The sequence below is a fragment of the Pseudorca crassidens genome, chromosome 19 (genome assembly GCF_039906515.1).
Source record: "Pseudorca crassidens isolate mPseCra1 chromosome 19, mPseCra1.hap1, whole genome shotgun sequence".
Taxonomy (NCBI): domain Eukaryota; kingdom Metazoa; phylum Chordata; class Mammalia; order Artiodactyla; family Delphinidae; genus Pseudorca; species Pseudorca crassidens.
Window position 1 is genome coordinate 12,054,101 of NC_090314.1, and position 22,759 is coordinate 12,076,859.

General features: G+C 50.1%; 3 protein-coding genes and 1 long non-coding RNA gene across 8 annotated transcripts in view; 2 read left to right on the forward strand and 2 right to left on the reverse strand.

Annotated features, from left to right (window-relative positions):
• Window positions 1-13,084, forward strand: part of LOC137212807 (C-type lectin domain family 10 member A-like) — a 36,883-nt gene extending 23,799 nt beyond the window's left edge. The window contains exon 10 of the mRNA XM_067716716.1: window positions 12,994-13,084. Coding sequence (XP_067572817.1) covers window positions 12,994-13,003 — 10 coding nt within the window. The 3' untranslated portion in view covers window positions 13,004-13,084. The remainder of the gene's footprint in view (window positions 1-12,993) is intronic.
• Window positions 12,969-14,777, reverse strand: LOC137212808 (uncharacterized). Its single transcript, XR_010937628.1, has 2 exons — window positions 13,959-14,777; window positions 12,969-13,377 (listed from the first exon to the last, which is right to left on the reverse strand). It is a non-coding gene; the product is annotated as an uncharacterized lncRNA (long non-coding RNA).
• A 52-nt stretch (window positions 14,778-14,829) lies between these two features.
• Window positions 14,830-17,412, forward strand: SLC16A11 (solute carrier family 16 member 11). Of its 5 annotated transcripts, none has more exons than XM_067716709.1 (5): window positions 14,830-14,925; window positions 15,497-15,704; window positions 15,973-16,116; window positions 16,281-17,048; window positions 17,136-17,412. In XM_067716709.1, the coding sequence occupies exons 2-5, from the start codon at window positions 15,503-15,505 to the stop codon at window positions 17,363-17,365; spliced, it is 1,344 nt and encodes a 447-aa protein (XP_067572810.1). In that variant the 5' UTR covers window positions 14,830-14,925; window positions 15,497-15,502; the 3' UTR covers window positions 17,366-17,412. The 5 variants fall into 5 exon arrangements, with proteins under 5 accessions (XP_067572810.1, XP_067572808.1, XP_067572809.1 ...); XM_067716707.1 differs by lacking the exon at window positions 14,830-14,925 and adding an exon at window positions 15,102-15,254; XM_067716708.1 differs by lacking the exon at window positions 14,830-14,925 and adding an exon at window positions 15,124-15,254 and having other exon boundaries at window positions 15,479-15,704.
• A 653-nt stretch (window positions 17,413-18,065) lies between these two features.
• Window positions 18,066-22,571, reverse strand: SLC16A13 (solute carrier family 16 member 13). Its single transcript, XM_067716712.1, has 5 exons — window positions 22,234-22,571; window positions 21,221-22,122; window positions 20,927-21,070; window positions 19,204-19,941; window positions 18,066-18,559 (listed from the first exon to the last, which is right to left on the reverse strand). The coding sequence occupies exons 2-5, from the start codon at window positions 21,417-21,419 to the stop codon at window positions 18,360-18,362; spliced, it is 1,281 nt and encodes a 426-aa protein (XP_067572813.1). The 5' UTR covers window positions 21,420-22,122; window positions 22,234-22,571; the 3' UTR covers window positions 18,066-18,359.
• Window positions 22,572-22,759: the final 188 nt, after the last annotated feature.

The following is a 22,759-nucleotide window of genomic DNA, read 5'->3' on the forward strand; positions in this document are numbered from 1 at the left end:
GAAAGGACGCTGGTTATAAACTACAGAATATCTCTGGGTTTAGGTAATGCCAAAAGACCATTCATTACACAAGGGTGTCTCACACAGCCTGTTATGGGTTGAATTGTGTCCTCCAAAAAGATGAGTTGAAGTCCTAACCCCCAGTACCTGTGACTGTGACCTTATTCAGAAACAAGATGGTTGCAGACGTAATTAGTTGAAATGAGGTCATATTAGAGTAAGGCGGGTCTTTACTTCAGTATGGTGAGTGTCCTTATAAGGAGAGAAGAGACACATGGGAGAAAACCATGTGATCACGGAAGCCGATTAAAGGGTGGCACCTGCAAGCCAGGGAAGGTCAAGGATTGAGGCAAACCATGAGAAGTTAGGCAGGTGCAAGGAAGAGTCATCCCCTAAAGGTTTCAGAGGGAGCATAACCTTGCTGGTGCCTTCATTTCAGACTTCTAGCCTTCAGAACTGTGAGACAGTGCATTTCTGTTGTTTTTGCAGCAGCACTCTGTTAAGGCAGCCAGCCATACCTAGGAAACCAACAGGTGACTCTAGGGCAGGGAAGTGGCTAAAGCCCTGAGACAGACTGGAAAGGGGACCTGGAACCTTGAGAGACTCTTTCCTTTCCACCATCCACTTCAGTCCTCTTTCTCACTGCAGACTATAATTCTCTGTTCTTTAGCCAACACTTCCCGTGATCATTTTTTGCTTCTTCCTTTGTTCAGGTATACAGGTGTGGGGCAGAAACCAGTCCGGGGTAGCCCCTCCCTTCTTCACTACTAAGGGCTGAGTTATGACTGGTTTAAGCTTATTAGGGCATGCCCACTCTTTTGTCTGTGATTGGTTTAGGGATAGACATGTGACTCAGTTTTGGCCAATGACACTTGAGGATCTGGAAACCTTCTGGGGCTTCTGTGAAAGATTTTCTTCCCTGGTAAAAAAAAAAAAGAAAGAAAGAAAGAAAGCTGTCTAGGGAGGACCCCTGCTTGTTGCCTTCCTGCTGTGGATGGTTCCTTGTTGAGGACATGATGTTTGGAGCGGTGGCAGCAGTCACATGACTATGAAGGGAAGGTCAGGAGTAAGGAGGTACTTAACTGCCAGAGCAGCGTGAACCTACAGTGACTCCTTGGGGGAAGGCAGAGAGCTGGGTGATTAGTGGATCTAATACTGGCTAAATGTTGTGCACTGAGTAAGGTGCTCTCCACATCCTGCTTCTCATCTGGAATGAAAACGTATACTTCTTAGAGTTAACCTACTTGTAGGTTTGGGGAAAAAGGACAAGAATCTGAACAGAATCTGAAGAAAATGTATGACTCATTGGATGGAAAGGAAGATAAATGCCTCTAGTTGTACTCCCAGAATTGTTAGGATTTGAAATGTCAGAATGAGTCATAACTGGTCATGTTTTGTAAGTGAAAAAGCAATCCCATTGTGTATTATTCACATGGTGCATGATTACTTCATGGAGGTGGATGGGAACAATCTATTGCCCTTTAGTAGAATGGTTTCAGAATGAGAAAAGAAAACCATTAAGTAAATCAGGATAAGCAGTGCACGATGCTCCTAATTCCACCACTTTTCCATAGATCGATTTGCACTACCTGAGAATAAGGGGCAGACACCTCTCCCTGCTGTACCCAGAGGCATAGCCGCTGCCGCCTAAAATTAGCCAATCAGAAGTTAACACATAAACTCTCCAGTTTCATATCTTGACTGTGGTGAACTGTGACTAGGAATGGAGTAACTCTGTCCCAGAAGGTCATAAGGAACAGAATGCTTATATAAACTAAACTGCCAGGGGCTTCCCTGGTGGCGCAGTGGTTGAGAGTCCGTCCGCAGATGCGGGGGACACAGGTTCGTGCCCCGGTCTGGGAAGATCCCACATACCGCGGGGCGGCTGGGCCCGTGAGCCATGGCCGCTGAGCCTGCGCGTCCGGAGCCTGTGCTCCGCAACGGGAGAGGCCACAACAGTGAGAGGCTCACATACCGCAAAAAAAAAAAAACACAAAAAACAAAACTAAACTGCCTTAGACCTCTGTAAGAAATTATATGGACAGCAGTTGCAGATAACTGAAAAATATTGTTCCCTTCTGTCAGCAAAACTGTTGAGCTCTACTCTGCTGAAGTCCTCATCGGGTTCTATTGAAGCAGCAGATGGACAGGACTGAATGGGAAGTGAAGTCCTTTGCATTATACTCCCCTGACCACTCACATTAATCCTGAGACCTTTACCAGTTCACTGACCACCAATCACAGCCAATCCTGAGGTGGAGGCAGGTCTATACTTCTCAACATAAGGGACTGGAATGAACTCCCTCTTGCCTTTGCTGTCCTCATTCCACCACTGCTCTTCAGACTTTTCTTGGATTTTCAGGATGTCTCTTTTCTTAAAGTCAAAGAGAGGTTGGATAACACATCCTCTGGCTCTTCCTGCCTGAGAATCACTCCACTTCCCTGCCTGGCCTTGGGAACTGGTTTTATCGATGTTGTAGTGTCTAAATAGTACATTTTGTAGAATTCCAGTAAAGTAGGCAATGAATCAAACTTCTGATCTTCTGTTTGGAATCTGAGGTGACTCAGCTCAGTTACTCGGCTCCTCCAAGTGGAAGTCGCCTACCTTGGCCATCTCTGCACCCACGTGCTGAGACTCAGTAGCCGTGTGCATCCCCACCAGCCCCAGCATCGACACCACAGTGGACCAGCTGGTGTCTCAGCCTCACTGTTGTGCCTGAAATGGCAGTAGCAGCTGTGAGCACTCGCCACTGGAAGTCTCTCTAGTCATTTGATCATTTTTTCTTCATAATTTTTTTCATATTCATATTTTCAGACTCTCTTCTACGTATTTAAACATATTAGATATATTCATTTTGTATTTTTTCAATATTCCAACATCTAAACATAAAGTTCTATTCTGCTATTTGATATTTCCACTGACTGTCATTCCAGATGCCCTATTTTTTCTTTTGTGTTTTGTTTTGGTTTTTACACTATAAGCTCTTAGTTTTTGAGACTTTGTCTCTCAAGATTCTTTCGGGTCTGGTCTGGTGGTATATTCCTCCAGAGAGGATTTGTGTTTGCTTCTGCCAGGTGCCTAAAGTCCTTCCAAGCTGAGACTACTTTAAATAAATCACTCAGCTGGATGTTTCTTGAAACTCAAATGCCGTGTGTATTTGTGCCCTGATCCTGCTTGAGGACAAGCTTGTGGTTATGAATTTTTATGAGAGTCTTCTTTCATTCTCTGGAAGACCAGCTTTCTTCTTGTCTTTGTCAACTGGAAAAAAAAAAAAAAAAAAAGCACAACCTGGGGAATTCCCTGGTGGTCCCGTGGTTAGGACTCTGCACTTTCACTGCTGAGGGTGCTGGTTCAATCCCTGGTTGGGGAACTAAGATCCCACCAACGGGGTGGTGTGGCCGAAAAAAAAAAAATCAGCACAACCTAAAGTTGAGAATTATGTTTTATTTGGCAGGCTTTCTGAGGACTTCATGCCTGGGAGACAGCCTCTCAGATAGCGCTGAGGGGCTACTCTGAAGAGGTAAGGGAGGAGCCAGGATATACAGAAGTTTCATAACAAAACCCAGGTAGTCAGAATATCAGAAGATTACTGTTAATGAAAGAAAACCAGACATCTCAAGTTAATGAATTTAGCGCTTGTCTATGTATGAGAAGATGGAAAAGTCTGGGCTCATTGAAATCATTCCTTTGATATGTACCTCAGCTGTCAGGGGCCAGTATCCTGTGTTTTCCCATCCTGAGACTCCTCAGGGTGCACCGTTAGAGGGGGGCTGCAGTGGCCGATGGCTTGATGGCGGGCATCCTGTTTCCATCCTGAGTGCCCTCAGCGCTCACTGCAGGGGGCAACTGTAAAGTGATGGCTTGAGGGCTGCACCATCCTTTGTTTACTGAAATGGCAGGCGATATTTTTCACTCACATCTTTTCTGTGGTCCTTCCTGAGGCTGCTATTACGATCTGACTCCCCAGCTCACGTGGGCCCAAGTCTTCGACGCTGGCCACTCACACAGGTGTTCCGTTTGAAACTGCACGTTGCATTCAGCTTTAGGGTTATCTGCTTAACCCTTGCTTACAGCTCTGGACTTATTATGCTCAGCTGTAAGAACCTCTCATTTTCTTTCTAGCTAAGACACTAATTTAAAAGGAATTAAAAGATGTTTTTATCTAGCACTTTTAGGTATTCTGTAGTAGGAGTTTAGCTGCCCTACTGCTAAAAAAAGAACTTAAAGCTTCTGTTTTCATTTATCCATCTTGTATCCAGCCACCTTGCCAAAGTTTCTTATTAATTCTGAAAATGTTTTATGCTAGAGCCTGTTGTGTCTTCTAGGTACTCAGTCTGATCAGTATTTACTCTCTTTTTTGTGCCTGCTAAAACCTTTATACACCGTTGGGTAATAATGGTGATAACGCTTTTTAATGAAATAGATTTAACGATTTTCTCTTTAGAATAACTGCTTCTTTTTGGAGAAATGGACTTTATTAAATTTAAGAAGTTTCCTTATATTTCTATTTTACTTAGAGTTTAAAAAGAAAAGAAAATGGCTGCTGAAGCACATCCAATGTCTTCTTAGAATTTATCGGTGTGATGCTACATCCAATTTGTAACCACGCTGTGCCTGTTCATGCTTCACTCATTCACCCCTCTAGCAGGCTGAAGCTGAGGATACAAAGAGAGAAAGAGAGAGAGAGAGAGAGAGAGAGCTCTGAAGATATGATTTTCAGGCTGGATTCAAACGATTATGGCCCTTGTGCTCTTGGCTAAGGAGTCTTGAGTTTGTCCTGAGGGCAGTAGGAGCCTTTGTGGGTAGATCAGACTTGAATTTTGAAAAAAAATCACTGCTGCAGTGAAGAGAATGAATTGCTGGTGGCTGGAAGACCAGTTAGGATGTGGGTGCCATCATTGAGACTGGGGGAGGCGAGACACGCTTTTATCTGTTGCTGCTATATCGATGCCCACTTCATGACAGACATTATGTTAGATCCTTTCCACGGAGTATAGGTGTTTCTTCCTGCTCCTTGTGTATATGTGTGGTGGAGGGAGGAGTTTGTGGTAATCATCAGAGGGAACAAATCACATTAATAATAACAAACAAAAAATCCCCACTAGTGTCCCAGGAATAGTAATAGGAATTACTCCTCCAGAGGAATAGCCCCTCCAGAGTAATCTTTGGCTTTCCGACCTCCCCAGGTCCCTTCAGGCACCAACAGGGAGTTCATAGATGGTTTAGCCAACACTCTTGGTTTCCAATGCAACAATGATTCTTTTTTCTCCTTCCTAACTGACCCTAAATGGTGTTTGGGAATCCACCCTACAGCATACAGTCATGTGCTTCAGGTGAATCCAGCTCCAGGATGAGAATAAGTCAGTTGTGGTGGTCCTATCCCCCTTGCCAATGGCTGGTTTAATCATGAGCATGGGATACAAATCTGGCCACAGATGAGGGGCTATCTGCTGGGGGCTGTAGGGAAAGATTTCTTTACTACTAAGGGGGACACACTGGAAGAGTTGTGCTCATTTTTCTCCGCAATATGGTCATGGCTGGCTGCCATATCTAAAACTGGTGAAGCCATGTTGCAACCTTAAGAGGAAAAAACTAAAACCCTGAGGGTGACAGACTGAAAACATAGGAAGAATCTGATTCCTTGATGATGATTAGCTAGCTTTGGGTATTCCTACCTCTAGTTTTATTGATACATGAGATAATATACTTTGTTATTATTCAAGCCAAGTTGAGTTGAACTCTTCTTACTTAACTTTAATTAAGAAACATAACTAACAGAGATGGTTTGTGCTGCCAGTGAGCACACTGCATATGCTCTCCAGAAGGGCTTATGACGCGCAGCCAGCAATGATCTTCCCTTCCCTCTGGGGCTGGTACTGTTACCAAGCCCAAGCTCACTCTGCTCGCCGCATGACAGGCCAATGAATCAGAGATGAAGTGTTGAGGCAAGGAAGACGACTTTATTCGGAAAGCCTGCAGACCGAGAAGACAGCAGACTAGTGTCTCTGAAAAACCGTCTTACCGGGGTCTGCATGCCAGTTTCTTTTATAGAATCAGAGAGGGAGAGGCGGTGAAGAAGTAAAGTAAAAGGGCCATCAGTCTTGCAAAACATCTCCTAGAATGACCAGCCTCGGTGAGGGTATGTGTTAGTTTCTTTTTTCTTGCAGCCATTCACAGGTGGGCAGGGTTTCCTGAGGCAGGCGGTTACGTATGATTATAATAACAAAAGCAATGAGAAGCAAAGGTTAAAGTCAAAGAAACAGATCCAACGTGGAATCCGATTTAGCTCTTCTCCGTTACAGTACTACCAGGAACTGCTATCGACTGAGCTTTCTTGGCACTGCCACTTCTCGTCAGCATCCCCAATACCAAATGGCATTATGGGAAGTTGGACCCCTAACTGGAGACAAAGCCGAAGGTGAAAGTGAGAGAGACCATCAGAGACTGGAGGGGTAACAGAGTGTCAAGGAGGTGTATGTATTGTGTAGGGTAGCAATGGTCAGCGGAGGCACAGGCTGCTCAAGGGTCCAGCAGGTCAGCGCCCAAATGGATAATTAGCTTTGGGAGGGACTAGGAAGACAGCTTCCTTAATAAAACCAAGTTCGAAACTCCATGGATTAGCCCAGGGAGGAGAAGCACTAAAACTGGGCAGCAATTCTCTGGTCCAAGTTTTCCCTTCTCCTTGGGGCTCTTTTAGCTCTGCCTCCATCCTGAAAGCCCAGGTGTACATGGTTCCTCTCGTTGTGGCCTAAGGCTGCACACAACACTCTCCTTTGGTTCACCAGCCCAGGTGAACTGGCATGGAACTTTCCTAAAGACTTAAGCAAACCCTCAGGGATCAAAAGCTCTCCTGCAGGGCCTCTCCGGTGGTGCAGTGGTTAAGAATCCGCCTGCCAATGCAGGAGACACGGGTTCGAGCCCTGGTCCGTGAAGATCCCACATGCCGCGGAGCAACTAACCCCATGCGCCACAACTACTGAGCCTGTGCTCTAGAGCCCACGAGCCACAACTACTGAAGCCCACGTGCCTAGAGCCCATGCTCCGCAAGAGAAGCCCCCGCAATGAGAAGCCCACGCACCGCAACAGAGTAGCCCCCGCTCGCCGCAACTAGAGAAAGCCCGCGCTCAGCAACAAAGACCCAATGCAGCCAAAAATAAATTAATAAATAAAATAAATTTTTAAAAAAGACACTCCTCAGCTTCCCTGGTGGCGCAGTGGTTGAGAGTCCGCCTGCCGATGCGGGGGACACGGGTTCGTGCCCCGGTCCGGGAAGATCCCACATGCTGCGGAGCGGCTGGGCCCGTGAGCCATGGCCACTGAGCCTGCGCGTCCGGAGCCTGTGCTCCGCAATGGGAGAGGCCACAACAGTGAGAGGCCTGCGTACCGCAAAAAAAAAGAAAAAAAGATGCTCCTGCAAGGCAGCTGGTCAACCAGCTGCCCTCACCTTTCTTTAGGCCTACTCAGATGTGACTTCCCTCCAGGCCAGACCCTGCCACCACACTCTTCAAACTACACAGTAGGCATCAGACTCACAGACTTGCTTTAAACCAGGATCAGTCCCACTGTGAGAGACTCCTGGTTGTGAATCAAGAAAGAGATATGATCAGAGTTTGAGACAAAGGTGGGTAAAGCTGGGTAAAGCTATTTGTCTGAATGAGATAGAGGAAAGGAACCCTTAGGAAGAAAGGCTACCTAGCATGTAGCCTTTAAGCATGATTTAAAATGCTTTGAAGGTAGGGGAGAAGGCTTTGCAGAGGAAATGACATTGAAGTGCAGGCAGGGGCAAAGGAGATTCAAGGCAGACAAGCAGAACTCTGTTCAAAAGCAAGGGAACTGAAAGGCAAAAGACCCACCCTGTGCACAGACAAGAAGAGGTCTGTGGTAACAGGAGCCAGTCACAGCCTCTTTAGTTCACAAACCCTCGAAGGAACAAAGATCATACAACGGAGAAAGGACAGGACAATAAATGGCATTAGGAAAACTGGATAGCCACATGCAAAAGAATGAAACTAGACTACTATCTTACACCATGCACAAAAATTAACTCAAAATGGATTAAAGACTTGAATGTAAAACATGAAACCATAAAATTCCTAGAAGAACACATAGGCAGTAACCTATTGACATCAGTCTTAGCAGTGTTTTTGGGGATCTGACTCCAAAGGCAAGGGAAACAATAGCAAAAATAAGCAAATGGGACTACATCAAACTAAAAAGTTCCTGCCCAGCAAAGGAAACCATCATCAAAATGAAAAGGCAACCTACTGAATGGGAAAAAGTATTTGCAAATCATATATCCAATAAAGGGTTAATACCCCAAATATATAAATAACTCATACACTCCACAACAAAAAAACAAACAACCCAATTAAAAAAAAATGGGCAGAGGATCTGAATAGACATGCAGATGGCCAACAGTCACATGAAAAGATGTTCAACATCACTAATTGTTAGGGAAATGCAAACCAAAACCACAATGAGACATCACCTCACACTGTTAGAATGGCTGTTATCAAAAAGATAAGAAATAATAAGTGTTGGCGAGGATGTGGAGAAAAGGGAACCCTCATACATTATTGGTGGGACTGTAAATTGGTGCAACCACTATAGAAAATAGTATGGAGATTCCTCAAAAAATTAAGTATAGAACTACCATATGATCCAGCTATTCCACTTCTGGTATTTATCTGAAGAACACGAAAACACTAATTCGAAAAGATATATGCACCCCTACGTTCACTGTAGCGTTATTTACAATAGCCAAGATATGGAAACAACCTATGTGTCCATCGATGGATGAATGCATAAAGAACATGTGGTATACGCACAATAGAATATTACTCAGCCATAAAAAAGAATGATATCTTGCCATTTGGGACAACATGGAAGTGAAATAAGACTGAGAAAGACGAATACCATATGATATCATATGTGTAATCTAAAAAAGCAAAGCATGACTTCCCTGGTGGCAGTGCTTAAGAATCCGCCTGCCAATGCAGGGGACACGGGTTCCATCCCTGGTCGGGGAAGATCCCACATGCTGCAGAGCAACTAAGCCTGTGCGCCACAACTACTTAGGCTGCACTCTAGAGCCCGCAAGCCGCAACTACTGAAGCCCGCATGCCTAGAGCCCATGCTCCGCAACAACAGAAGCCACTGCAATGAGAAGCCTGTGCACCATAATGAAGAGTAGCCCCTGCTCTCCACAAGTAGAGAATGCCCACGTGCAGCAAGGAAGACCCAACGCAGCCATAAGTAAAAATAAAAGTAAAGCAAAGCAAATGAATAAACTAAATGAAAAAACAGAAACAAATTCATAGATACAGAGAACAAGATTAGCAGTTATCAGAGGAAAAGGGGGTTAGGGGGTGGGTGCAGGGGGTCAACTGTATGGTGATGGATGGTAATTAGACTTGTGGTGGGGATCACTTTGTAGTGTATACAGATGTTGAATCATAATGTTGTACACCGGAAACATTTATATATATATAGTATACCTGTAAACCTGAAACACACATATGTATGTGTACAGATGTACAGGTGTATATATATAGTACCACAAAGGGGAAAAGACAGATGTCATCACTGGCCCCTTCTGGTGTGACTCCCCCTCTCAGATCCAGACATAGGAGCACAGGGAACTAGAATAGAGATTAGACGAGAGTAGAGGTGAAGGGGTGACTGTCTGTGGCCAGAAAATGGGAGGAAATGAAATGGATGGGAAACTGCATTTGTATAATGCCTACCATGTGCCTGCCTGCGGTTGTGCTGGTCCTTTCCACGCTTTATTTCTTTGAAGTCTCACCAACAATGCTTTGAAGTATTACCACCTTTGAATAGATACCTAGAAAACGTTGGATTTGGGAATCAAGAACCATGTTTTTCACAATTCACCGTGTCCAAGTTGTTTTTGCAGGATGCACACACCCTGCTGCCTCAGTTTGAATCCCATTCCCATCCTGATGACCAGTTTTTAGTGGACATTTTGGGCTGTCTCGCATCTAAAACCCTTCCTTTGTTTGAGAAATTCCTGTGATGATGATGATGATTCCGCTTTACTGGGGTATGATTGACATGTTCCACCTTATTATTTTGGATGGGAAGCAGAACCCATGTACCTGTCAACACTGAAAACACCAGGTACTCACTCTCCTGGTGTCCCTTCCAGCTATGATAAGAGCACATGACCAAGGCTCAGGTGGTCAGAAGCACGACCCTGGACTTGAGTTTGGAGCTAGAAGTGAATGAGACAGAGAAGATATTTTCAACTGTTGACCATCAAGTAAGGCCATCAAGCCATCAGCCACTACAACTGCCTGGACTGTGCACCCTCAGGGGATACAGGATGGAAGAAAACAGGATACCAGTCCTAGAAAGTTAAGGAGCATATCAAAAGAATGATTTCAGTGAGCCCAGACTCTTGCATCTTCCCATACACAGAAAAGTGCTAAATTCATTAACTTGAGATGTCTTTTTTTTCTTTAGTTAGCAGTAATTTTTGAAGTTCTGACCACCTGGTTTTTGTTGCAAAAACTGTGTATCCTGGTTCCTCCCTTACCTCTTTGGAACAGTCCCTCAGAGCGATCTGAGGGGCTGTCTCCTGGACTTAAGTCCTCAGTTTATCCACCAAAAGAAAAGATAATTCTCAAAACAAACAAACAAACAGGATGTTTCTGAGCAGCAGCAGCAGTTTCTAGGTCCAGTGGCTGCAAAAGACCGGGAGCGACATCTAGTGTCCGATGGCGACAGCAGTGGCCGTGGCCCCTCGTTTAGACTTGTGGCCGGTCTGTGTTCCTGCCAAACCTAGTTCTGTAGTCTTCCTGGTAATTCTGAGTGTTACCCACTATCCTGTAATCAATCGTTTCTCTCCTTAGGTAAGTCAGAGTTGGTGCCTGTGGCTTACAACTAAGGACTTTGACACACATGTTGGGCAAAGTCCCAGAAGCAGAAAATGCTGGAATAAGACATATTTGGATCTTTAAACAGACCAGGCGCAAAGACTTTAGCTAGGTGCTCCTCCCGCCATCCTGATCTCCTGTCCTGGAGGCTGGGCTGTCCAGAGAGATGCAAAAGCCAGACGCTCCAGATCTTCAGCAGGTGGTGGGGCTGGGGAGGTGGGGGGCGGGAGGGTGACAGAGGGAAGGGATTGGGGACTGGATTGAAGAAGCACCAGAGACAAACTTGGTAGAGGGGCTCAGAGAGGAGTAACATGGGGTTGGGACTCCCGTCCCATCCTAGGTCTTGGCCCCAACCTAGCTCCAGCCTCAGCTCTGTCTCATCTGTGCCAACTTCAAGCCCACCACCAGCCTCCCCTGGCCTCAGACTCAGCAACCACTTACCCAGCCCCAGCCCCAGCACAAGGTTCAGGGGACCTGGTTCAGTTCCCCATTCAGGTGTGGTCATTCCAAGCAAATTTGTTCTCTGCACATCCTAAGCCCCACTGAGTGGGCGCTTTCATCTTCCTGTTTCATGACCCACCCCCATTACAGAGTGTCTCAGCAGATGTGCTCCCCTGGCCTGAACCACAAGCCCTGACCTTTGTGTCCTAGGGCCCCTTCCTGGGTCATGGTCTTCTTCCACTTTGAGGTCTATGCTGACTTCCCATAGAAGCCACCCAGAGGTGGCTTCTGCCCAGAGGAGGACTTGGGAAGAAAAACTTAAATAATTTATCTAGTCATTTAAAGCATAACTTTCCTATGAAGATATGCATCAATGATTACGAAGCAGGATGCAAAATTTTCAATGTAAAACAAGATAGTTCAAAGAAACGTCCCCTGCACAAAAGGTGTACACCCCAGACTCTCCTGACCCTTCTGATTCTGGTATGAGTCCTCTCCCCTCTGTGATCAGCTTCCAGTATTAGTGGATATTAGTGACTGCTGCATCAGGGGTAATTTTGAGAAGAATCAGTCCCCGGGAAAACATCTAAATTCCTTGGCCTGGCCTTTCATGATGGGACCCTCTGCCCCAGCAGCTTCGTCCTACTTTATTCTCCTACACACTCCCTGTTCTCCACACAGCGGCTATTTACAGCTCCCCAAACAATAAACAATGTGCCAAGCTGGTTCATGCCTTTGTGATTTTCCACAGGCAGTTCCCTTTGCCTGGAATGCCCCTGCCCACACAGCCATCTGGCAAACTCCTACTCATCCTTCAAGACCCAGCTCAAAGAGCTCCTCTTCTGTGAAGCCTTCCCAGCAGGCCCAAGCAGAATGAGTCAATTCCTCCCATGCACCACTCTATGGTGTCTGCGTCCCTTTCGTTGTGTTGAGATGTCTTTATTTCACTTTTTCTCTTAATTTGATTGTGGGGGCTTGGAGGGGAGAGACTGTAGCATTCATAGTTGTATCCCTAGCCCTAAGCAGAGCATCTGGCATGGTAGGTGTCTATAAATATTTTGTATGAGGAAGCGAATGAACAAAACTTATTTTGACTCCTTTTCTTCTCATTTGTTTTTAGAGTTGAGATAGGGAGACCAGCATTTTCTCCTAAACTTTGGAAAATGCTAAGAAAACCACTCACTACTAAGAGAAACAATCCATTTAACCTCTCTTTGTAGCCATTCACGTCTTATAAAGCTGTGTAGTTCTACTGAGAACTCACCAGACCAATGTGGTTCTTTAACCTTGAGGCATCAGTAGGTGTAGCCAGTGGGGAAGGGGCAGGGGTGCAAGAGGGGCTGACATATATCATGTTCCAGGCACTGTTCTAAGTCCCTTATTCATACATGTATACACAGTGTCTCATTTTATTCCCATAGCAATCCTATCAGGTAGCTACTATTATTATCCCCATTTTAGAGATGAAGAAATCGAGGCACAGAGAGGTTGAATAACTTGCTTAAAGTAATACAGCTAATAAGTGGCAAAGATGGGCTTCAAACCCACGAAGTCTAGCTTGGGAATTCATTCTCCCAACCTCACTGCTATATTTGCTTGTTGACTGAGAAAAATGCACAACCTAAAAGTTGAGAGTCATGTTTTATTCAGCAGACGAAACTGAGGACTTAAGCCCGGGACACAGTATGGCAGATAACTCAGAGATTGCTCCGAAGAGGCAAGGGGCGGAGCCAGGATATCCAGGAGTTTTTGCAACAAAGACCAGGTAGTCGGAACATCAAAAGATTAACGTCAATGAAAGAAAACCAGATATCTTAAGGAATTTAGCACTTTTCCATGTATGGGAAGATGCAAGAGTCTGGGCTCACTGAAATCATTCCTTTGATACGCACCTCAGCCATCTGGGGCCAGTATCCTGGGCTTTCTCATCCTGAGTCTCCTCAGGGTGCACTGTTGGGGGTGGAGGGCTGCAGTGTCTGATGGTTTGATAGGGGGCATCCTGTTTCCATCGTGAGTTCCCTCAGGGCTCACTGTTGGCTAAGAATACAGGGAACAGGAGGTAGAAGATAAACGTGCCCTTTCGCAGCCAATCACCGTAGCCCCAGGCTCTGGGATGCCCCGTTGGTTCATAAGTATCCTGCCTGTAAAGGTCCTCAGTGTCACTCCCAGACCCTGAGGACCCAGTCTCCTCTTTGACTGCCCTGCATTTCTCCTTCACCATGGAGAGGGAGTGATTTGTTTCACTTGGCCTCATTCAGCTTGTAGCAGAGTCCTCACCGGCCATGTCGGGAAGTGGGCTCCGTGCCTTCCCCCTGGCTGAGGACGTGCTGCCTCTGTCTCCCAGGTGCCTTTCACAACAGCACACCCAGCTAGGGAAGCTGGTGAGACCACCTTCCCAGGGTGTGTGTGTCAGGGCTCCTGTACCCCATCCAGGCCATTTCAAGCAAAGGGCATGACATATTCAAAACTTTAGGAGTGAGAAAAAGCTAGGCATGTCCATACAGGCGGCTGATGGAAGGGTGTAGGAGAGAGGGGAGGGAGATGGGATGGAAAGATAGTCTACCTTTGATTGTGAAAGGCCTCATGCCCAAAGTAGAGAATTTTGTTGTTTTTTTTACCTCCTATAGGCAGTGGAGAGCCCTCGAAGATCATGTTGTTAGGTTTACAGTTTCACTGATTAAGAAGCTGTTTTTCTTTTCTTTATTTGTAGAAACGTTCTCAACCATTAGGAAACACTGCCACCATGTGGCTTTTGGATGTTGCATACGCCAAATTGCAAACTGCCAATTTCTCTGATACTGTTGGAAAATTAAATCAAAGAACACATCCCTTGATCAAACAGCTGAAGTAAATTAATGGTAAACTTAATCCTAATGTAAAAAGGAAAATTTTTTCAAGAAACCAATACCTGGGTTCAATTATCGGATTTCTTAACTTTGTTTTTAAAATTCTAATCTAACTCTTCAGCGATTCTGACCTCAAGAATCCTTTGTATTCCCAGTAACCCCTATCTCAGAATCATAAACTCTCTGGCTCTGCAAAGGCTCTACCATTTCCAGGTCAGTTTGGCATCAAACTGTCTCCAGGCCATTTCCCTCCATGGTGGCGGATTCTATTTCAGTCCTAGGTCTGTTCTTCTTGTATGGTTCCGCAGTTGGACAGACCCCAATTCAAATATTTCCACCATTTTTTTCTTTTTTAAGCTGAGTGATTTGGGCAAGTCACCTAACCTCCCTAAGTTTCAGTTACCTTATCTGTAAAATGGGAAGAACACCTTTTTCACAGGGTGATTGTGAAGATGAAAGATGACATGTGTACATGTCCCTGGCCCATCATAAGGAAGTCCTCTTCCTTCTCCTCCGTCCTTGAGGGCATATTATTGTTAAGCACACAACATACACTCCGTGGAGGTGATTTAACATCCGAGAGCTTTTACCAGGTTCTCCAGCAACGTTCCCTGAGAACGAAAGTACTCATCCACTCAGGCTTCGGGAGGACTACCGCTATTTCCGTGCGTTGCCTACCGACGTTGGGCAGGCTGGAGGTTGCAATCCACGCGTCTCCCGGGTGCACAGCCGGCGGCAGGTGCGTGGGCGTGGGCGTGGCGGCATTCATTCCTCACCCCTCCCTTCCCCGGGGTTGGGGGTGTAAGTGGATAATTCAATCCCCGTAGGACTCGGCGTCTGGCCTCACCCGCGGCTCGGCGGATTGGCTGTCTCAGCTCGCCCCCGCCCTCCGTACCCCCCCCGTCCCAGGTGGCTCAGCCCCCCTGTGGAGCTCTCTGTTTACCTTGAGAGCCCGTCCAAGTTGGGCTCCATCTCTACATTTGCTCCCTCTGGGGCCCCGCCCGCCCCGGAAGCAGGGAGAAAAGCGGGCCGAGCCCTTCCTCTCCCCGCACCGCCCGGAGAGGTCGGGTAAGGGAGACGGGTGTGTGGGAGGGGGAGTCTCAGGCCTGGGGGATCCGGCTGTCATCCCGTCCCGGGATCGCGCGAACCCGGGAGTTCTGTCCCTAGGCTCCTCCGTCTCCGTCCTGTCGTGCTCAGGGTGACGTGCCCACCCTGGGCAAAGAGCCAGAAGCTGGATCTCAGGGATGCCCGGGTCCCTAAAGGAGGCACAGACCTGGAGACTTCTCTCACAGGTGGTCCCCCTCCTCCAGGCGGTGATGACCCCCAAGCCAGCCGGACCCCCGGACGGGGGCTGGGGCTGGGTCGTGGCGGCCGCAGCCTTCGCGGTGAATGGGCTCTCCTACGGACTGTTACGCTCCCTGGGCCTCGCCCTCCCTGACCTCGCGGAGCATTTTGACCGAAGCGCTCAGGACACTGCGTGGGTCAGCGCCCTGGCCCTGGCCGTGCAGCAGGCAGCCAGTGAGGGGGGGGCCCGAGGTCGGAGGCGGGAACCGGGGTGGAGGGGCCATGAGTGCAGTGGTGGGGGACACACCTGGTTGATTACCAGACAACGTAAGAAAGGTCGACCAGTGTACCTAAGTTCTAGAATATAGTGGGTCTTGAGGTCAAGGCGGAGGGGCTATTAGGCAGGGGGAGAAGTTTAGGCCAGGCAAACAGCCAATGAGAAGTGTTGGAGCGAGTTTGGGGGTCCAGGAGCGTGTCTTCCGTTGACTCCGCCTCCTTCCAGGCCCAGTGGGCAGCGCCCTGAGCACCCGCTGGGGGGCGCGCCCCGTGGTGATGGTTGGGGGCGTCCTCACCTCGCTCGGCTTCGTCTTCTCGGCTTTCGCCCGCAGTCTGCTGCACCTCTACCTTGGCCTGGGCGTCCTTGCTGGTGAGGAGAGAGGGATTCCCGGGTTCTTCAGGGGTGATGGTGGAGATAGAGCGTGTCGGGAGCTGGAGGCCAAGGGCGCGAGGGCCTCCTGCGAGCAGCCGAGCTGGGATGGTGGGGGCAGGCATCCCCAGCTCCTGTCCTCACCCGGTCCTATCCATTCGCAGGCTCCGGCTGGGCCCTGGTATTCGCCCCTGCCCTCGGGACCCTCTCCCGTTACTTCTCCCGCCGTCGAGTCTTGGCCGTGGGGCTGGCACTCACGGGCAACGGGGCCTCCTCGCTGCTTCTGGCGCCCGCCTTGCAGCTCCTCCTCGATAATTTCGGCTGGCGGGGCGCCCTGCTCCTCCTTGGCTCCATTACCCTCCACCTCACCCCCTGTGGCGCCCTGCTGCGACCCCTGGCGCTCCCTGGAGACCCCCTGGGCCCACCCCGAAGCCCGCTAGCTGCCCTCGGCCTAGGTCTCTTCACACGCCGGGCCTTCTTAGTTTTTGCTCTAGGCACGGCCTTGGTGGGGGGCGGGTACTTCGTCCCCTACGTGCACCTGGCCCCTCACGCTTTAGATCGGGGCCTGGGGGGGTATGGGACGGTGCTGGTGGTGACGGTGGCTGCCGTGGGGGACGCGGGCGCCCGGCTGCTCTGCGGGTGGCTGGCGGACCAGGGTTGGGTGCCCCTCCCGCGGTTGCTGGCGATGTTCGGGGCCCTGACAGGGTTAGGGCTGCTGGCGGTGGGTCTGGTGCCGGTGGTGGGGAACGAGGAGAGCTGGGGGGGCCCCCTGCTGGCCGCGGCTGGGGCCTACGGGCTGAGCGCCGGAAGTTACGCCCCGTTGGTTTTCGGCGTGCTCCCGGGGATGGTGGGCGTCGGCGGTGTGGTGCAGGCCACCGGGCTGGTGATGATGCTGATGAGCCTGGGGGGGCTTCTGGGCCCTCCCCTGTCAGGTAAGGGCCTGAGCCAGCAGATCCGCTCGCACCCCTCCTCTGCACCTGGGCACGGAGGCCTCTGAGTTCCTTTCCCCCTCCTCTTAGGCTTCCTAAGGGATGAGACAGGAGACTTCACCGCCTCCTTCCTCGTGTGCAGCTCTTTCATCCTCTCTGGCAGCTTCATCTACATGGGGCTGCCCAGTGCGCTGCCCTCCTGCCGTCCAGCCTCAGGTCCAGGCACCCCGCCCCCTGAGAGGGGGGAGCTGCTCCCCAACCCTCAGGTTGCCCTGCTCCCCCCAGGAGGCCCTCACTCCACTCTGGACGGCACTTGTTGACCATTTTCTTGTTTGAGCCTCGCCCCCAATAAAGACTTTCTATCTGCTTTTGTTAGGCAATCTCGGATGCTGCAAACATTCTACTTAAAATATCCAAAAAGGCTGGTTGATAGGAACAGGCCCTAAGCCACGCGAGGCAGGAAGGGTGTTTGTCTAGCCAGTCCGTTTCTCTTTGCCCAAGTTCTTGCCATTATAACAGGAAATCTTTGAGAAACTGTCTGCCTATCAGCTTCAGTTTGTTGGAGGAGGGGGGTGCTCATGGGTGCTAGCTGCCCCATCCTCATTTCCCAGATAACTCTCTCCTGCATTTCAGTCTCCTACTGGCCTGATGAAAACATAAGAATCCCAGACCCAGACTTCAGCTCTCTTAGCTTTATCTCCCCCTCCCCAGCTAGCACCCCCCGCATGTCCCTCACCATTTTCTTAATTTCTTTCCTAAGTTACAGGGGATAGTGGGAAAGAGGGAGGTCAGTGGGCAAGTAGGAGGAACTGTGATCCAGAGAGCAGAGTCCAGGGTTAAATGCTCTGGGTCACCAGAGCTCCTGGATACCTCCCCTCCAGTCCCCAGCGTGACCCCATTCAGCCAACCCAGGCATATGGGACCCAATTCTTTTTGAAGTTCTGATTATTGTCCGGTTTTCTTATTCAGTTTTATCTCAAAGGGGCATCCCTCTTTCCCAAAGATCTGTCTTCAGGGAGATCACATGTAAAACATGATAAGTCTCTTGGCCTTTGAGTTTCCACAGTCGATTCACAGCTCAGTGGAGCAGGCTGAACTCCTGGATCCTTCAGAAAAGGTTGTGCGAGCGAAGAAGAGATAAGACAAAATACAAAGGGTTGGCACACACATCGCAGGAGCCCCAGGCCTGCTCTGGGGGGGAGGAGGCAGATAACGATGCTTAAGGCACTGTGGTTCTGTGGGTGCCAAGATGGGGCAGAAGACCTGGAGCCAACAACCCCTGGGTTTCTGGGTCTGACTCCCCCTTCCTGGAGTTCAGTCCTCTCCCAGCCCCTCCCTGGGCAGGGGGACTTTGGTATCCAGTGCCTCTGTTACAGGGTCCTGGGGCTTGGAGGTAGGAGCTGACAAGCAGAAGAAGTGGGGCAGAGTGATGAGAACTCCACTCCCTGCAAGAAGAAAGGCCCCAGCCACCACAAAAGAAGATGTGTAGGTGCCTGTCACATCCCGGAGGTAGCCTAGATTCAAGAGAGAAAAAGAATACACATGGGTGATCTGTTTCCTGGGACTCAGACACATTTTGGGGTGGAGGGAAGAAAATAATCCTTAACCCATCATCTTGGAGAATTAGAACTCTCAAGGTAGGACTGGATGAGCTCGAGACCTCAGGCTTCCCAGGGGCCTCAAAAGGCCATTTCAACCACCTTCCTGCTTTCAGAAAGGATCTCTGAACCAGCCAGTGGGGATTTGGGGATCCGGATGGAGTCAGGCACACTTGTGCCTTTCTTTCCAGTAGCTGTGGCCTTCTCTTCCATGCCTTCAGTTAATAGTTAGGAAAATGTTAAGGGTCTGAAGGTTCTGGCATCAGGAGCCTGGAGAACTTTGACCAGATGGCTCAGACCCCTGGCCTGGGGCCCAGTGGGCCAAGGGAAAAGGCAGACACTGGCATGTTATGTCTGGCCAGGTCTGACCAGGTCCTCTGAAAACCCCAACTGTAGGTACCCTGCCACTTTGGACCCATTTCAGGGCTGCTGTGATTGACCATGCAGGCTGTGTATGTACCATACCAGAGGGCAGTATTCACATAACTATAATGTCAATTCCCTCCCTGAATGGTATGACGTGGCAGCCCGCACCCACCTGGAAATCCCAGTCCCCTTACCTGATAGAGGAGCCCCCAGCAGCCCCCCGATGCTTTCTACCATCTGCACCAGTCCCAGGCCACAGTATATCTTTCCAGTTCCCACCAGTTCAGGCAGCACGGAGAAGGCCACTGGGGTCAGGGCCCCTGATGTGAAGCCATAGGCCACAGTCAGAGCCACCAGGGCTGTGGGAGCCTGAGCCGCAGGGTACAGGGCCAGTATCACCCCAGTCAGGGTGGTCCAGAGCATCAGGAGTCTTGCCACAGGCCCTGGGACTGCATCCCCTAGCCACCCAGAAGCCACACGCCCCACAGGGTCAGAAATAGCCGCCACTGAGAGCAGGAAGGCAGCAGGCAGTGGGTCCCAATCTAGGTCCCGAAGATGGGCCACCAGGTGCACGTAGGGAATGAAGTAGCCAGTGTTGATCAGGGTGAGGGCAACGGTGTAACGGAGGAAGGGGCCATGATGGAGAAGGTTGGCAAGTTGGGCCCCAGGGCCACCCACGACAGGGTCCTCGGCCAGGGAGAGTGGGCGGAGAAGAGCACCACAGGCCACCAAGTGGAGGGAGAGGGCAGACACCAGCAGCAGGGCCCCCCGCCAGGCGTACTGGCTGAGCAGCCATTGGAAGAGTGGAGCAAAAGCAAAGGAGGAGAGGCCCACGCCCGTCAGTGCTAGCCCAGTGGCCAGGGATCGCCGACGAGAGAAGTAACGGGACAGGCAGGCCAGGGTGGGAGTGAAGGTCAAGGCCCAGCCAGATCCTGTCAAAAAGGAAGAAATGGGGGTTGAGGGACCCATAAGGAGCTCAGGGCACACAATCATCCCAACACTGCCCAGCAGCAGAAGGTAGCACAGGTGTAAATTACAATCCTAGCTTGATACTTGCTAGCTGTATGACCTTGTCTATTTACTTAATCTCCTAGCCTCAATCTCATCTGCAAGATGGGGGTAATATACTTTATGGGACTCTGGAATGTTTGCAAAGTTAACTACCATAGAACTCTGGAGTTAGACCTGGGCTCTACCATTTCTGGCTGTGTGAACTTCACTTGCCAAGTTGCATAAGCTTAAAGCCTTTCCTCATCTGTAAATAGGATAATGATATCTATTTCACAGCTTTCACATCTGACACAATTTTACAGTAATTCTTCCTTTTACACTCCAGTCCCACTAGCCCTGGGCTTGTGTCTTTGAATTTCCTGATTTCCCCTAACCTGTTTATCATTTTAGTCACCTCTCTTAAGAATTCCCTTCTGGGGGAGTTTGCTGGTGGCGCAGTGGTTAAGAATCCGCCTGCCAATGCAGGGGACACGGGTTCGAGCTCTGGTCTGGGAAGGAGCAAGGGCCACGGAGCAACTGAGCCTGTGCACCCCAACTACTGAGCCTGCGCTCTACAGCCCGCGAGCCACAACTATAAATCCCACATGCCACAAATACTGAAGCCCGCGCGCCTAGAGCCTGTGCTCCGCAACAAGAGAAGTCACCGCCAAGAGAAGCCCGGCGCACCGCAACGAAGAGTAGCCCCCCCTCGATGCAACTAGAGAAAGCCCACGCGCAGCAACGTAGACCCAACGCAGCCATAAATAAACCGATGTGATTAAAAACAAAATTGCCTTCGGGGCACAGGTGCTAGCCAAAACTTTCTCTCAGCGTCTCCCTAAGCCTTTTGGAAGGAGCAGGAAGAAGGTAAAAGTCCAGAGGCCAAAAAGACTCAGGCTTTTGACCCGCCCTTGCCCAGGGTCTCACCTGAGAGCAGCCCAATACTCAGGTACAGGTGGGTTAAGGAGGTAGCAAAGGCGGCGAGCAGCATCCCCAACGCAGCCAAGATGCCCCCAGCCATCACCACAGGCCTGGGCCCGAACTTGGTGCTCAGCGCACTGCCCACTGGGCCTGGAGAAGAGGAAGTGTTCTGAGAGAAGATCTCAGGCGTCCTTCTCCAGCACTGACCCCACCCCCACCATCTCCTTTACCGTCCCCGCATCTCCTCTCCCTTCCGAGGGTCGAGGGTCACAGGACTCTGGACCCAGGCGCAGCACTCACTCCCGAACTGCTGCACCGCGATTCCTATGGAGGCGATCCAAGAGACTCGCGCTGCCGGCTCCTCAAACGCAGCCACAAACTCCACAAAGAAGACGCCGAAGGAGCGGAGCACTCCGAACACCAGCGCCGACTGGAAGAACGCTGAGAGCACCACCATCCACCCCCAGCCCCCGTCGGGGGGCTCGGCCCTAAGTGCCATCTGGGAGGTAACAGGACTGCCGCCTTAAGCCCCTTCCGGAGCAGGGCTCAGGACGTTCCACCTCTGCCCACCCACCCAACCGGACCACTCGCAGCCGAGCAGGGAGCAGAGGACGGTAGAGAGGAAAGTACCAACGAGGGCTTGAAAGCTGCAGAGAGGCTGCGTGAGGCGCCTGCGCCCTTCCCCTAGCGGGGGCGATATAGGTAGGGAGACCAGGCGGGCGCTTGGCCCTGCGCTCAGCGCCGGGGGGCGTGGCTCCGCCGGCCGTGAGTGGAGAGTCGAGGCCTGGGCGGGACAGACGGAGGAGAGGGCTGACTTTCGGTCTAGGAGCCAGGGGGCAGCACTGAGTTTGGGCCCCATCCCTGAGGTCTCAGGGTGGATTATCCATCTTATCACTGGAAGTGTCTGCACCTGGCCAGCCCGGCCAACATCCCTGTCTGTAGCTCACCAATGAGAACGCGGGACTCCTCAGAAGGGGGCGGAGCCATAAGGGCAGGGCGGGCTTTAGAACCTGTTCTGGGGCAGTGAGTGGGGCGCAGGCGTGAGGAGGGGACTTTAGCAGGCTAAATAGACGGGCCCTAGGTGACCCAGGAACCAACCAGGAGGTAGCTTCGGTCTCCTGTCCAACTAGCGGGCCAATTCGACCAGATTTCAGCACGGAGATGCGCACGTAAGGAGTCCGTGGGCGCTAGTAGTTGGTAAACTGGTTCAGGAGAGGAAAACACATACTTGCTTGATGAGGGGCCCGGGAGCTGAAAAGCGGGGCGGGGGTGGGGTGGGTGGTGCGGAGGGATTATGAGATAAGATAAAATACCTGGCCAAGCGCCTGAGGCCACTAGAATCTAGATGCCTGGATTCCTGAGTGGGTTCAAAGGCCAAGGAAAGAGAGAGGAGACTGGGCTCTTGGACTCTTGGCGTTGATTTCTGTATTGGGAACTCGTTCCTGTCCCTTCTGTTCCCACTAACAGGAAACCTACGGGTCACAGAGACCAAAAATAACTGGAGAGAGGAAGTGCAACTCTGAGCTCACTCAGAGCCCCACCAGCCCTCGTCTTCAGTGGGGCTGGAACATTTTCCTCTGCCCTCTAGTAACAACCACTTCCTAATCACAGCTTTTGATCTCATGATGGGATAGACTAGAGACAAGCCATGACCACTGGCGCAATCAGCCCCTCCTACCCAACCAGTACCCAGTTCCTCCAGCCTTATAGAGCACTAATGACTTGGCTTCAAGATCCTTAGGACACTGACCTTGAAATTGGAACTCAAGGGGTCATACCCAGACAAGTGGGGCTGGGGTGGGGAGGGAGGCTGTGTAATTTAAAAAAGCATATTGAGCC

What these genes read in the sequence shown, in the direction of transcription:
- SLC16A11 (XM_067716709.1), top strand. Translation starts at nt 15,503, where the DNA reads ATGACCCCCAAGCCAGCCGGACCCCCGGACGGGGGCTGGGGCTGGGTC. An exon ending in GGCCGTGCAGCAGGCAGCCA is followed by an intron (nt 15,705 to 15,972) that starts GTGAGGGGGGGG and finishes GCCTCCTTCCAG; the next exon opens with GCCCAGTGGGCAGCGCCCTG. An exon ending in TCTGGGCCCTCCCCTGTCAG is followed by an intron (nt 17,049 to 17,135) that starts GTAAGGGCCTGA and finishes CCCTCCTCTTAG; the next exon opens with GCTTCCTAAGGGATGAGACA.
- SLC16A13 (XM_067716712.1), bottom strand. Translation starts at nt 21,419, where the DNA reads ATGGCACTTAGGGCCGAGCCCCCCGACGGGGGCTGGGGGTGGATGGTG. An exon ending in GAGTATTGGGCTGCTCTCAG is followed by an intron (nt 19,942 to 20,926) that starts GTGAGACCCTGG and finishes CCTTTTTGACAG; the next exon opens with GATCTGGCTGGGCCTTGACC. An exon ending in GCTGGGGGCTCCTCTATCAG is followed by an intron (nt 18,560 to 19,203) that starts GTAAGGGGACTG and finishes TCTTGAATCTAG; the next exon opens with GCTACCTCCGGGATGTGACA.